This window comes from Lampris incognitus, chromosome 12, assembly GCF_029633865.1.
Source record: "Lampris incognitus isolate fLamInc1 chromosome 12, fLamInc1.hap2, whole genome shotgun sequence".
NCBI lineage: Eukaryota > Metazoa > Chordata > Actinopteri > Lampriformes > Lampridae > Lampris > Lampris incognitus.
In genome coordinates, this window is record NC_079222.1 from 35,636,261 (window position 1) to 35,652,177 (window position 15,917).

General features: G+C 49.1%; 1 protein-coding gene across 1 annotated transcript in view; it reads left to right on the forward strand.

Moving 5' to 3' along the window:
- lhfpl2a (LHFPL tetraspan subfamily member 2a) overlaps nt 1-15,917 on the forward strand; it is a 53,769-nt gene that overhangs the window by 25,453 nt on the left and 12,399 nt on the right. Inside the window, exon 3 of the mRNA XM_056290552.1 lies at nt 13,699-14,611. Coding sequence (XP_056146527.1) covers nt 14,191-14,611 — 421 coding nt within the window. The 5' untranslated portion in view covers nt 13,699-14,190. The remainder of the gene's footprint in view (nt 1-13,698; nt 14,612-15,917) is intronic.

The following is a 15,917-nucleotide window of genomic DNA, read 5'->3' on the forward strand; positions in this document are numbered from 1 at the left end:
TCATTTCAGTGCAAATATATGCAATTTTAGGACCATTCAGGGGGCGGAAGGTCTGTGTCTCCCCCCCCCCCCAAGTTGTTAAACTTTGAAAATCCAGAACGGTCCAAATGACCGCCTTGGTCGTTCTACAATATACGGATCTCGACAGAATCACACCTTTTTCTGCCTGTGCATGTTCAACATATGTCTCCGTCTGCATTGTGATGATGCTTATGCAGGCGTGGTCTCGGAATGACCAGATGGCGGTGGCTGCTCCCTCGGGGATAAAAACCGAGCTCGCCCTACTCGTATTGCAAAAGAGAACTGGCACATGTATAGTTGCAAATACGCCACAGGATCCATTTGTCATAGATCTGCTTCTAGATTACACGGATGCTGTGTTTGAAATGGCATCTAGGTCACTGATGGTTGTGCGTGTGGGGAAATGCTTAGCATTCCCGTAAGACAACGAGCTGATTAAATGTCCACTTGGGCTTTATGAGAAGACGGTCGTATGTGTCCTATGCTTCAGGTTGCGGGTCTTGGCATGTGTTCCTTCCCAGAGAAACGTTGTCTCTTGTTTCTGTCAGCAGCGAGCATGTGTTCTCGTCCTTGATTGAAAAGGCCATAGACTGTCACGAGAGCCTTTTAAACCAATCTTTCCATCTGTCCATCCATTTCTTCCATCGCTCCATATGTCTGTCTTTTGCTCCCATCACTTTCCACAGAGGGGTTTTATGAGGGTGCCCTGGTTATCCTCATCAGGCCGGACAGCGGGACTGATAAACTCGGCTCTCTACTGAAGAACGTGCAGATATCAGAAGTATCAGAGTACGTTATTCATTCTGATTCTGATTCTGATACTTCTGATCGGAAGTATCAAAATACTTTATTCATCGCCCCTCGGGGAGGAATAAAGTAGTCTGATGCTTGTGATTCTGATTCTGATACTTGTGATTCTGATTCTGATACTTCTGATTCTGATACTGATACGTCTGATCAGAAGTATCAAAATACTTTATTCATCTCCCCTCGGGGAGGAATAAAGTACTCTGATACGTCTGATTCTGATTCTGATACTTCTGATTCTGATTCTGATACGTCTGATTCTGATTCTGATACTTCTGATTCTGATTCTGATACTTCTGATTCTGATACTTCTGATCAGAAGTATCAAAGTACTTTATTTATCTCCCCTCGGGGAGGAATAAAGTACTCTGATACGTCTGATTCTGATTCTGATAGGATGACATGTTATGGTGATATCTGATGTGGGTATGTGTCCTGGTCGCTGCACTAGCGCCTCCTCTGGTCGGTTAGGAGAGGAGGGAGGGGGAACTGGGGGGGAATAGCGTGATCCTCCCACGCGCTACGCCCCCCTGGTGAAACTCACTGTCAGGTGAAAAGAAGCGGCTGGTGACTCCACATGTATAGGAGGAGGCCTGTGTGTGTGTGTGTGTGTGTGTGTGTGTGTGTGTGTGTGTGTGTGTGTGTGTGTGTGTGTGTGTGTGTGTGTGTGTGTGAAACAGTTTGCTATTTGCTAATTTTCTTCAAGTCCTACAGTGCAGTATTAGGGCTGTCAGATAGCATACAGATACAATTGTGTCCCGTAGAATACATAGAATACACAGTAGTTAACAAACTGTACTCTGATTAAGTACAAAACCCCGACGTATTCGCATACACTGACGTAATTATACAAATAATATGGGGCGGGCGCGCTCATTTAAAGTCATGGTGGCGAAACCGAAATGCTTTAACCACGAGGTCTCAAAAGGATTCGGGAAAAATAAATAAATAATAGAGAATCCTCCCCCTCCTCCCCCTCTCCAATTGCCGTGTATTTCGGGCGGAAGCGGGTGATCGGGGTTCAGCAGAATGTGGGGCAAGCGGCGAAGAGTCGTTTCCGCATCTTGAAGCGCGTCCGCGCTGCGCAGCTCGTTGTTTTACTGACGTGCGCGCTAAGCCACACGGACGTGTCGCCACATAAATCATCCTTTTATAATATCGTTTTATAATACACAAAATCATCCCTCTGATGTGTGTCTTCCCCCCCCTCCTCTCCCCTCCCCCCCTTCTTCCAGGACGTTGATTTATAAGCCGTCGTGTTTTTGCGGTGTGGCGTTGCTTTGAGCACATGTGCTACATTTATACTTTCCGTCAGCGATGGGCGTCAGGAGGGGCTGCGAGTGGGCGGGGGCTGCGAGTGGGCGGGGCTGCGAGGGGGCGGGGCCTCGGAGACCGTTCAGTCCGCGAGCTGATCCCTCGGATGTAGGCCGCGCTCGCAAACTGTGTTGAGAGGAGCTCCGTAAAGACGCCTGACTGGCTCGGCCCCTCCGTCTGCCAGCGGCTCTGTTTCGTGTTCCAGTTTCTCAACATTTCTCAGTGTAGTTCTGCAGATTCGGCACCCCTCCTTTCCTTTTGTTTGGGGAAAAAAAAAAGAAAAGAAGTCCGTTCCGTTTTCCGGTGGGGATCTTTTGGGTGGCGTCTCGAAACTGTTTCCCTCCATATGCCGGCGCTTTAAATGTGTTTACCGCCTCCTCTGCTCTGGCTCAGCGTGCACAGCCGGCTAAACGGGGGGGGGGGCTGTCTTTATACCAGCCAACAGGTCATGCCCCCTATGGCCGGAGCAATGCACACTGGGTAAACGGACGGAGGGGTTTTGTGAGACGGTGCGCGAGTAAGGGATTTTTAGTTGTGTTGTTTTGCTTTTATTTTTTCTCCCCAATTGTCCTTGGCCAATTGCCCCACTCTTCCGAGCCGTCCCCGGTCGCTGCTCCACCCCCTCTGCCGATCCGGGGAGGGCTGCAGACTACCACATGCCTCCTCTGATACACGTGGAGTCGTCAGCCGCTTCTTTTCACCTGGCAGTGAGGAGTTTCGCCAGGGGGACGTAGCGCGTGGCAGGATCACGTTATTCCCCCAAGTTACCCCCTCCCCCCTCCGAACAGGCACACCGACCGACCAGAGGGGGCGCTAGTGCAGCGACCAGGACACGTACCCACATCTCGGCTTCCCACCCGCAGTCACGGCCAACTGTGTATGTAGGGACGCCCGACCAAGCCGGAGGTAACACGGGGATTCGAACCGGCGAGCCCCGTGTTGGTAGGCAACGGAATAGACCGCCACGCTACCCGGACGCCCCAAGTAGGGGTTTTAATGCAGGATGCAGAGGCTAAGAGCCACCCGACGCAAAGCACAAGGTGACCATGGTCATTTAACAATGTTTTTGTTGCATGAAGTTTCATCAGCTGTACACATTTGACCAACGCACAAACACACATACAGTCTTTAGGATTTTGTAAGGTTTACTTTATTGTCTTCTTTTCGTATCCGGCAAATGTCCCTGAGGCGAAAAGCAGTGCCTGAGTAGAAAGGCCTGAAAAAGTCACCGCGAGTCAGTGGCCCGGTCCTCTGCACAAGTATGTGGGGTAAAAAAAAAACCCCAACACAAACTCTTGAATCAAGTTTTATGCAAAGGCATTTTGTGCACAGATCCTGATGATATGTCCAGAAGTGACGAGCGCCACCATGCAGAAAGTGTTCAAAAAAAAAAAGATGTAGAGGAAGTCCACATTTTATTTTTGCCTCTAACAGTGCCGGTCCAGATTAAGGTTAGGTAAACTGATCCGTGGTCGGGGTTTAAGTAAGGTCAGGGTTTGGGTAAATCACCTTATCTGTATACGTATGTGTAACTTTATCCTCGTGTCTGCTCCCATCCATCTTTGCTTTATATACTCTAGTAGAGCTTACGCTTTTTAAGGATCAGCTTTTGTACTTAGCTGGAAGAAAAATTTCAGATGCGTAAATGTGCCAGTTGTCAAAAGGTCTTCATCCGGACCTTAATTAAAATGATTACGTCTGATTGATAGTGACCAACCTCTTCTCGAGACCAATTTTCTTTGTCTTATTTGCCTTTTCTTCATGCCGCTGCTGAGGGGGAAAGACAGATTAGCCTCAGCCCCTATCTGCACGATGCCAATTACCCTGTTCAGTCTATCTGAATAATATCACTCTTGTCTTTTAAGCATGCATTGTGTTTGTGCAGGGCTGCTGAATATGTTTTTGCGGCGTCTCCTCTGGTCTTTGCTGCTGTTTTGCTGTGGCCTCTGCTCAATCTGAGACCCTGCCCTGGATTTAACTGCACCACTAGCTCTCCATTATTCCCCCCCCCCCCAACCTGTAAGATGATATGCTGTCAGCGTTTGTCTGAGCCGTGTCTGTCTGTGTCAGCACAACAAAACCCCTCTTTACTCACCAGGCCGTCCACGCTGTTCAAGACCGACTGTGGGAAATTAGGCCGATCCGCAGATTGGCCTCTCCACCGAGCACGTAGCGGATAGCGGATAGCTAACTGTTTTGTGAAAAAATTAAGCGAAAGCTCGTCTAAGCATTGAGGGAGGTTGTTTAAGAGTGACACGTTAACCTCTCTCAGCCATATCACGGTATCACACTGGGACGGGTTGCGAGTACTAAGTGGAATCAGGTCAAAGGAGGTATTTTATTAGGCATGGGGATTTGAGCAGGAACTATTTCTAAATTGGTGATCGAGTTAGCCTTACGTGCTGATAAACACACTGTCCTCAGCCTCCACTTATTGGGTTCAAATGTCTGGCCTATCGCTTTTCTTCCCATTGAGTCAGCTTCTTTTTCCGTCCTCATATGGAACCCATTTGTCTCTCCCCTGTGAGGAGGAATAGGAAGACAAACGGCTGGTGCAGCTGACTTCACTGTTGGCTGTATGCACGCGGGGCTGTCGGAGGAAGCTGCTGGATCTTGTGGCAAGGAAGTGGGAATTAGTTCATCGGTGGACCATCTAGTGTATGAGTCAGATAAAGAGGTGTCGAGGCAGGTATCTGATCCATCTTTCGGGGTGTCAGCCAGGGGTGCTTGTTGACCGAGTCTCATATGACAATGTGAATGAATGGCGGTCCGTATCGGTTATCACTGGGAGGATCAACACGGCATCCCGACCGAAAGTGCAGCCCTCTTTAAGGCCGACATCAAGACAAGCTGTTGGCCGACTGAAGCGATGAAGAGAGAGTAATGCACGGAGGAGTAGTAGGGCGAGCGAGTGAGAGAACCAAGCGAGAGAGAGAGGAGGGGGGAGTGGGGTAGACCCTCTGCAGTTTAGGGCTTGTTATTTTAACCCAGATTCAGCCCTGGAATATGGCTGCCATGTGGAGTGTTTCGAAAAGCGTGGCCCCTGTGTCAGCCCGGCCAGGCGGGGCGCAGATAGGAGGCCGGGGGGGGGGGCAGATAGGAGGCCGGGGGGGGCAGATAGGAGGCCGGGGGGGGCAGATAGGAGGCCGGGGGGCAGGTCCGAGCGTCTGGCTGAGGCTTCACGGTTGTTAGTACAGCAGAGTTTGAGCAAATAAGCCACAACCTCACCCCACGTAGGACTATACACAGATACATGGAGATGGGTTAGACAGATTTGGTCTCTCCTACTCGGCACAGCTCGACATCGCTTTCCCTTCACCAGCCTAGGTGAGTTACAAAGTGCACACGTGGAAACTTGAGTTCTGTAACCTGAAAGCCAGCTCCGTCTGTTGGCCCGGCAACGCCGATAGCTGACGTAGGGTTTACATTATGTGTTCCTTTTCATGAATCATAAACGCCTACGTACAAATGGTCACTCCCAAGTGTTAGGAAAGGGCTGGCTCCTCTGCAGTGGAAAGTCTGACTGCAGAGTCTTTCGTAGTCTACCGACAGTGTTTACGGTATTGTTACGAGACTAGGATATTTCCCTGGAGTATATCGGAGTCGGTAACGGTAGCGTGAAACATAACACGGAATAGTGTGGCTGTCCGGGCAGTTTGTTACTCAAGTCTGACTCACAAGCTGTGTGCACCACTGACTCGACAACATCGCAGCTGCCTCGGTAGAAGCTGTGCAGTCTCAGTAGGAGTTGCTCACCGTACTTGAGCGTACGTAGGGTCATTTTTTGAGAGACGGGAGCATCAAGATATCGTTCCCACAGTGTGAGATGATCCGTCTGTGTGGTCCGGTGTTTACTTCCACTGGCCAGAGAGGCTCCTCCCTATCCGGACCCACACACATCACTCACACACTACCACTCCTGTTGGGTTCTATTCCCTCGTCTGTCATGGGGGGTGTTTTTGCAGACGCGATGGAGTACCCAGTCTTGTATTGCACTTGGAAGTTAGAGTCCAGTAAAAGGGTGTTGTGGGAATGTTAGTAAATATTAGCTTTTTGGGTGCTTTGACTCAAAGTGGTGATTCACTGGCCGTCCCTTCTTTGTCCAGTTGACCCACATGACGTAATTCACGTGCAGCGTGCTCGCTACCTTGACACTCTTTCACAACGCCCGGTGTGCGAATAGGCTGCGGGATGCAGGACTACGCCCTCAGCCTCCACCAAGTGTCCACCTCTCAACACTCCCAGCGGTGTTTCCGTAGCCAAGTAGAGCGCCCCCTGTCGTTGGCGTGACCCACATGACGTAATTCACGTGCAGCGTGCTCGCTACCTTGACACTCTTTCACAACGCCCGGTGTGCGAATAGGCTGCAGGATGCAGGACTAACGCCCTCAGCCTCCACCAAGTGTCCACCTCTCAACACTCCCAGCGGTGTTTCCGTAGCCAAGTAGAGCGCCCCCTGTCGTTGGCGTGTCCCGCCGTTTTATTGCTTTGACCAGCGTGGACACCTCCGACAACGGCCGTTGTGTGTGCTCTAGCGTTTGCGTAAGTGGTGCGTTGGATGCTGTTGACGGTGTGACACACATGTGAGGGGCTTTGGCTTTGAGAAGCCGGTGAAACATCTGGTAAAATAAGGATAATTTGTTAGCTCTGACCGCCAACCTCTCAACAGAAAACTATGACTTTTTTTCCCACTAGATTCACTAAAGCTGATGGGTAAACACTGTTGTGATGTGAGGTTTAACCACGGGGATCGCCCATTTGTTTTTCATTACCGTTTAAGACTCAAAGTTGATGATGTTAGTCTGAAACCCGGGATCGGTGGCTCATGTTTTGGGGCATATGTGTGTGCGTGTATGTGTGTGTGTGTGTGTGTGTGTTTGGGAGTTGCAGTGGACGTTTGTGTGGCGGTGACTGAGGGAGGCATGGGCCGCATGAAGTCTGGTGTGGATGTAACCTGAGGCCTGAATAATCCTCGGCTTTCCCCCTCGTTTCTAAGAGAGGATAATGGCCGTTATAAATCCACCCTGGGCCTTACGCATATGGTCAGGTCGCTGTGTTCCTCCCGGTCTTAGGGAACTTCTGTTCGTGACGACCACTAATTTCTCTGGCTGGATTGACTCGGTTGAAGGGAAATCTGCGCTCTATTGACCACAGACGTGACACTCTTGTAACCGTAAGAAAGCCGCTCATGAGTAAACTGCTGCTGACCTCACGAGTTCTATCGTGTCAATTTCTATTATATCCATTTCATCTAATGATCAGCCGCTTCTCCGGGGTCAGGTTGCGGTGGCGGCAAGGGCACTCCAGACATCCCTCTACCCAGCAACGCCCTCCAACTCCTCCTGGGGGATCCCGAGGGGTTCCCAGGCCAGCCGACCAGGGGAGGCGCTAGTGCAGCGACCAGGATACATACCCACATCCGGCTTCTCACCCGCAGACAAGGCCAATTGTGTCTGTAGGGACACGGGGATTCGAACCGGCAAACCCCGTGTTGGAAGGCAACGGCGTAGACCGCTACGCTACCCGGGCGCCCCTATTATATGTATTTCTCACGTGCAGCCACACTCCCCCCCCCCCCCCCCTGCAGCTCTGACTAACTCTTAGGTGTAACAAGGTATCACACCCCCCCCCTACACACACACACACTGCAAGCAGGCTCCCCTGCCAGCATGGGTCAGAGGTCAGAGGTCAGGCGTCCAGGTCTCCAGACCAGGTCTATCTGTCCAGCTGGCTTCGGTTGCTTCAGCTACAAGGTGTTTCCAACCGCATCTCTACCAGGAAGGAATAAGCCTGAGCAACCGGCCAGCAAATATTTGACCATTACTTCCCTGACTGCCTTTGTGCAAGGCCATTAACTGCTCCTTTAAATCTTTATTAGGGATTGTCAAACATTGTTCTTGTCAAAGGATATTCACCACCGAGCGCCTCGTCCGGTGAACAATGGTCTTTGTATTTGTTTGATTGAGTTTCTTACAAAATTCTCAGACTATAGCGCTCTGTGTGTGTGTGTGTGTGTGTGTGTGTGTGTGTGTGTGTGTGTGTGTGTGTGTGTGTGTGTGTGTGTGTGTGTGTGTGTGTGTGTGTGTGTGTGTGTGTGTGTGTGTTGAACAAACTGAAACATTTATGATCTGCAAAACTATTTTTAATCCGAGCCCACAGGAAGTGGTACTGGCTGTACATGTGGAGCACAGGAGAAGTCACTCACCTGAACAGTTAGTATTGATCCCATGTAGAGGGTCATATTCACCTGAACAGTTAGTATTGATCCCATGTAGAGGGACATATTCACCTGAACAGTTAGTATTGATCCCATGTAGAGGCACATATTCACCTGAACAGTTAGTATTGATCACATGTAGAGGGTCATATTCACCTGAACAGTTAGTATTGATCCCATGTAGAGGGTCATATTCACCTGAACAGTTAGTATTGATCACATGTAGAGGGTCATATTCACCTGAACAGTTAGTATTGATCACATGTAGAGGGTCATAGTCACCTGAACAGTTAGTATTGATCACATGTAGAGGAACATATTCACCTGAACAGTTAGTATTGATCCCATGTAGAGGGACATATTCATCTGAACAGTTAGTATTGATCCCATGTAGAGGGTCATATTCACCTGAACAGTTAGTATTGATCCCATGTAGAGGGTCATATTCACCTGAACAGTTAGTATTGATCACATGTAGAGGGTCATATTCACCTGAACAGTTAGTATTGATCCCATGTAGAGGGTCATATTCACCTGAACAGTTAGTATTGATCCCATGTAGAGGGTCATAGTGTGGGTATGTGTACACATGTATACATTTGTCTGGCTCATTAAGTTTTTCTACCTTCAGGAAAGGCTCTTCTGCCTGTCCTAATTATCTTACCCATTTTAAGCAGGCCACAAATTTCTCTCACTCGCTCTCTCTCTCTCTGCCTCGCTCTCTGCTCTCTCTCTCTCACTGTCTCACTAACTATCTCTGTCTCTCATTCTCTCTGTCTCTCTTTCTCTGTTTTCCCTCTCTCTCGTTCTGTCTCTCTTGCTCTCTCTCTCTCTCTCTCTCTCTGTCTCTCTGTCTCTGTCTCCGTCACTGTCTGTCTGTCTGTCGTTCTGTCGGTCTCTCTCTCTCTCTCTCTCTCTCTCTGTCTCTGTCTCTCTCTCTCTCTCTCTCTCTCTCTGTCTCTCTGTCTCTCTTGCTCTCTCTCTCTCTCTCTCTCTCTCTCTCTCTCTCTCTCTCTCTCTCTCTCTCTCTCTCTCTGTCTCTCTGTCTCTCTTGCTCTCTCTCTCTCTCTCTCTCTCTCTCTCTCTCTCTCTCTCTCTCTCTCTCTCTCTCTCTCTCTCTCTCTCTCTCTCTGTCTCTCTTGCTCTCTCTCTCTCTCTCTCTCTCTCTCTCTCTCTCTCTCTCTCTCTCTCTCTCTCTCTCTCTCCTCTCTCTCTCTCTCTCTCTGTCTCTCTGTCTCTGTCACTGTCACTGTCTGTCTGTCTGTCGTTCTGTCGGTCTCTCTCTGTCTCTCTGCCTCTGTCTCTGTCTCTCTCCCGCTCTCCGAGTTTGTCAGCTTCTCCTTTCCACCATAGAAAAAAAGGAAAAGGAAAACAGAAGGTGACAGATGTGGGTGATTTCCTCTCCTCCGCAAGAGAAGCGAGAGAGGGAAGAGAACTGCTGTTGATGTTTCAAGATCAAAGTTTGTGTAATATCCTGACTTTTTCATTCACTGTGCAGGGCCTGCAACACACACACACACACACACACACACACACACACACACACACACACACACACACACACACACACACACACACACACACACACACACAGCCCCGCGTGCTGTGTTGGGGCTCCACGGAGATAGCGTTCTAGTAAACAGTGTGGGGGTGAGTGAGGGAGGGCGGCTGGCACACGTGTCAACATCGCTCCCTCTTCTCCCTCCTCTCCCTCCTCTCCCTCCTCTCCCTCTTCTGCCCTGACACACTCCCTGGAGGGAGCAGAGAAAACATGGCAGAAGAAAAGACTCGAGGAAGTTAAACAACGTTCATCCTCTGCTTTGTTCGTTACACACCGTCCTCTGGTGTCTGGGGTATTCGAACGTGTCCCCCCTGATGTCACTTCCCCCCAGGAGAGACGTCTGCACCCCGCTCCTCCATTATGGCGGCCCCAGCTTAAAGGGACATAGTGCTGTTTGAGCCCATTTACTACAAATGGTGTGTAGTTTCCATTCCTGCGGACCACCTTCAGAAAGCTTAGTTTTGATTTGTGTGTTGGGGGGGGGGTTTGTTTTTAGATGTTTTAATGTTTTCCTGCCTTTCAGGGCACCGCTAGTTTCCGTTCATTTCCGCACAATACACGCATCTATTTGCAGAGACTTGAGACGGTAATCCACCCGCCACAGCGAAAACTACGTCAGCGCTTTTTATTGTGGAGTTACGTTGTCGTTAGGGGCGTCCGGGCGGCGTATAGCCGTCTATTCTGTGGCCTACCGACACGGGGATCGCCGGTTCGAATCCCCGTGTTACCCGCGGCTTGGTCGGGTGTCCCTACAGACACAGTTGGCCGTGTCTAGCGCCTCCTCTGGTCGGTCAGGGGGCCTGTTCGGGGTGGAGGAGGAACTGGGGGGGAGGGGGGTAGCGTGACCCTTCCACGCGCTACGTCCCCCTGGTGAAACTCCCCACTGTCAGGTGAAAAGAAGCGGCTGGCGACTCCACATGTATGGGAGGAGGCACGTGGTAGTCTGCAGCCCTCCCAGGTCGGCAGAGGGGGGTGGAGCAGCGACCGGGACGGCTCGGAAGAGTGGGGGTTATAGAGTTGACGCGTAGACATGCGTCGTACTGAATTGTCCCTAGGGGTGAAATGTGTGTGAATGTGTCGACCCCGTGATGGACTGGCGGCCTGTCCAGAGTGTCTCCCCACCTGCCACCCAATGACTGCTGGGATATGCTCCGGCACAGGACGTATAGGACCCCACAGAGGGTAAGCGGCTTGGGTCGTGGATGGATGTTTAAATGAAAAACTTTGTCTTTAAATAAATCTTATGTCAAATCTATTTGCACTGGTAGGGTTTGATCCTCTGCTTTATCTCGTGCAGGGCTCAGATAATATGACCGGGATTTTTCCCAACATTCTGGAATCTTCCCAGACACGTTGAGCGACATCAACGTTTCCTAGTGGAAACTCTGGTTGGGAGTGATGTATGGTTGGGGTAAAACATGCAACAGACACTGTTGGACCACTTCTCACAACAATCCATCCTTTCAACTGCACTACCACGTAACCATAGCGTAATGTTGACCAACATTAACACGGACTTTTCACTGTGATGAATTGCCTACCTCGCTAACATTTCAAGAGTCTGCAAGTAGTCCCAGAAAGTTGAATCAGTTCATCTGGACACGACTCTCTATGGGGAGAGACGCGTCATCACTCATCTAAGTGACCTCTTCAGTCTCAACTGACTGCAGGTGTCCCCACCCTTAGAAACAATACAGCTGCATAACGACCCCAACCAGCCATCGGTTTCATATGCAAAATTTCTGTGACCATTAACTGGAGTTTCAATGGCCATGTGTACCATTCACACAGGATTTGGGAACGTCTGCAATCACAGCACTGTAAGACGGTGGCAACGTCAGTTGTGGAGGTTTTGGTCATATTAAATCATAATTCATAAAATATCATAGTTCAGATTATCATTTATCACGTCATAATTTGTCATATCCAATTTATCATAATCATATCGTAGTCATATCATTATCATATCAAATTTATCATCATCATCTATCATAACCATATCAGGTTTATCATAATCATATCATATTTTATCATGTCAAATTTATAAAAGAGCTCTAACCGTATATAGGACGAGGGCAGAAGTTAAACCTGTCACAGCGAGCATAATCTGGAGTTATTTAAAATGTACAAGTAGTGTTGTGCAGCTGAAGGGGGACTGTACCTAAATAAGCGATGTATCGTGTGTCGGTGAACACCGTGAGTAAGATTGTCAGTCACGCCTGATGCGTCACAAAACTGTCTCCGTCATCAAATGACGATGGCTGGGTCATCTTTAGACTCCACAGCTTTGGTAGCAGACCTGGCTAGTTCCAAGCTCTTCGGAGCTTGTTTCTGTAAAGCGATCCGGTATCAGTAAGAGCTTCTGGTAGCCCACTGGGGCCTCTTATTTGACTCAGCTCTTCTGCATGCCTGGTACCACTGAGGTTATCAGGGTCTTCTGACGCTTTGACATCCACTCTGCCATCCATCATTTGCTGACCCCCAAACCGATTTGTGAAACGTATGGCGAGAGCCCACAGCCTTGGTCCTCCCTCGGTTGTTATCCATTTGTTATCCTCCCCTCTCCTCATCTTCTCCAACCCCATTCACATTCTTACTGATATTATACATGCCTCGGGTGTAGCACTCACAGGGACACACATACACACATAAAGGGGAGGAGGTGTTGCCTCGTCAGTCCTCTTTGTTGACTAAAATTCAACAAAGAGGACTGACGAGATTGGACAACTTGAGAGCGGACTGTCGGACGTTAAGACACTTAGAAGAGAAGAGGTCAACTTGAGAGGAAAACGCCCCTGTGCACCTGAGCATCTACCCCTCCCCTTTCTTCTGCTTCTTCTCCAATGCTGTCTTTATGCACCAGACTACGTTTCTCTCAGTGTTACAGGAAGCTTGGAAGTCTTGATAATTCTGTTTTTTATTTTATTTTCTTTTTCTTTTACAGCCTGGGGTTGGTTGTGCATATATCGGTTATGATGTTGTTTCACTCACCAGCAACGTTGTAGTGATCCCTGCTAAACGCAGCTCTCCAGTGGCAGCAGAACACGAGTGCAGGACATGTTCCAACAAGTCCATTTTGAAATTTGACCCAGTTATCTGAGCCAGCATTTGGAAGTGAAAAGGAAAGTGAAAGCTCAAAGTTGCATCCTGAAATGTCTGGTGTTATTAATATTCACTCGCATTACTAGACTTACCATGATTTATTTCTTCTTTTTTTTAAAAATATTTTTATATTATTTATTATATTTTTGATTTTCATTTTATTTTTATTTATTATTATAATATTATTATAATATTTTACATTATTTCATGTATATATTTAAATTTTATTTTATTTTAATATTATTTATAGTAGCTGCATTGCTATACTTACTGTAAGTAGTAGAAACCATTGAAAAACTACCTGGCCAGTGCGATTGAGAAGTCATTGGTTAAGGGAAATGTGGGCAGTCTTTCTGGGGCACTAAGGGTTTTTTGTCGTTGGTGTTTTTAAAAGGGGTGCTTCAAGGCTCGTGTGCGGTCGCCCTGCAAGTCGTGGTTGTGAAGCTGTGTCTAGTGGTCCTGCCCCGTCCAACACCTTCAAAATGACGCTGATTAGCAAAATAACCAAAAAATTAAGAAAACAAGACAAAAGAAAAGAAACACAATTGTCCTTTAAGATGAGTAACTCTCACAACTAATGTAGGACATGTACAGATGCAAAAAAACCAAAAAAAAGATGAACAACTTCCTTGATCATTCTCTCTGTCCTGCATCATCCCTGCGTTTTGTTTTCCAGGTGTGTTGTGATGCTAGCCAGCTGGTGCGGGGACTAGTCCAGCAGTATGATGTGAAGACCAGACCAAATAGCATAAGAGTCTGAAGACACTGAGAGGCAGTGAAAGGCAGGGGTGACTAAAGCACTGGATAAAACCAGAAGAGTTGCAAAGTCCAGGAAAGGAAGGGGAGTAACCGGCACTGGCACCAGATAAGAAGAGGGGAGGGAGAGGCAGAGTGACGGTAAACGAGAAGCAGGAGACTGTGAATTATTGAACTGAACACTTCTCGCGAAGAGCCTCACCTACGTACTTGTCCCTCCTCTTACGTCACACACCTCCCGTCACACCTACCGGGGACTACAGCTAAGCCTCGTCTTTCTCTTTTTGGACGACGGTGAGGCCACTGATCCCGAATCAACCTTGGCATTGGAAATCTGCATCGTTTAATCCAAGTGCCACCGTGGTTGATCGACGTTCAGGCTCAGTGGAGGGACTATCCAGAAACTATCATTATGTGCCATGTCATTGTGACCTGCCGCTCCATGCTGTGGACTCTCTTGAGCATTGTGGCTGCGTTCGGAGAGCTCATCGCCTTCATGAGCACCGACTGGCTGGTGGGCTTCCCCCGCACCCCCGATGCCATTATCGGCCCCCATGGGGCTACCACAGCTGGGGAGGCCTACCGGCCCACCCTGGGAATCTACGGCCGTTGTATAAAGCTGCCCCATTTGCGGCGCGGAATACTGTGTGGACCCTACGCTGTACACTTTGGGGAGATTGCCAGCGGGTTCTGGCAGGCCACCTCTATATTCCTGGCTGCAGGGATCCTGCTGCTGTGCGCTGTGGCTTTTATCTCCGTCTTCACCATGTGCTTCCAGAGCATCATGAAAAAGAGCATCTTCAACGTGTGTGGATTGCTCCAGGGCATTGCAGGTGAGAGGCAAAGACGCATTCAAACACACACACACATACACACACATACACACACACACACACACTTTGCATATTTTGTGCACATTTTTTTGCATATCAATGTGTTGCAGGAAATACTGAATGTTAAGAGAAATTCGAATTGCCCAGCTAACAAAAATCACCTATTCACCCACTGTGTAAACTTCTTCACTTTTTCTCTATCAAGTCCCTACGCCCCCCCCCCCCCCGCCCCCGCCCCCGGCACACTGGAGTTCTGCAGAAACAGGGGAAGTTGGGCTCTGCTGTGAAATTGGGCCATAGACATCAGAAATGAGGCCATGCTCGTTTATCAAGAGCTGTCTGGACTCCCATTGCCAGAGTTTTGTGTTTGATTATCACGCAGGCTTCACTAAACTTTACTCAAAGCTGTCAGGAAGGCTCACGTCAGCTTGTCCCCACCTCACAAGCCGTCTCTCCAGGCAACGCTGATCCAAATATTTATTCTTTCTGAGGTCATTGTGAAGTTTGTCGTTGATTGGCCGCAAAGCTGGTGTGCGTGTGTGTGTGTGTGTGTGTGTGTCTGTCTGTTTGTTCATGTCTGCCTATGTCTATGTTTGTGGCTGTGTGTGTGTGTGAGACAAGGTCTTAGGCCACTGTGTTCTTGCGTCGCGAGTTACAGAAGGGATGAGGCCATTCTTTCGACCTTCCAGACGACTATGGTTGGCCTCGACCACAGAGACGATTGTGTGGTGAAGGACGTGCAGGACGGCTCTGTGTTGGCTAGCTGACAGACCGGGAGAGGCTTGACTGCATCACGTGAGGGATGAAGATCAAGTGGGAGTCTCTTAAAAGAGAGACTATACTGTGTGTTTTATTGATGCAATGTCACAATATGGGCGGCATGGTGGCACAAGCGCGGTCGCCTGACCGCAACAAGGTCCTGGGTTCGAGCCCCGGGGTGGTCCAACCTTGGGGGTGGTCCCGGGTCGTCCTCTGTCTGGAGTTTGCATGTTCCCCCCATCTGCGTGGGTTTCCTCCGGGTGCTCCGGTTTCCCCCCACAGTCCAAAGACCTGTAGGTCAGGTGCCGTGCTAAATTGTCCCTAGATGTGTGTTGGGGGGGGGGGGGCTCTGATGGCCTGGCGACCTGTCCAGGGTGCTCTGTCTATCAAAATCAAAATCGTCGCCGCGACCCTGAGAGCAGGATAAGCGGTTTGGATGACGTCAGAATATGGTAAAGTAAAGCAGCACATGATAGCGAGCATGTTATCATCACAATGATCATGTTGCGTTTTAGACGATATATCGCGGTTTCTGCTTGCGTGCACA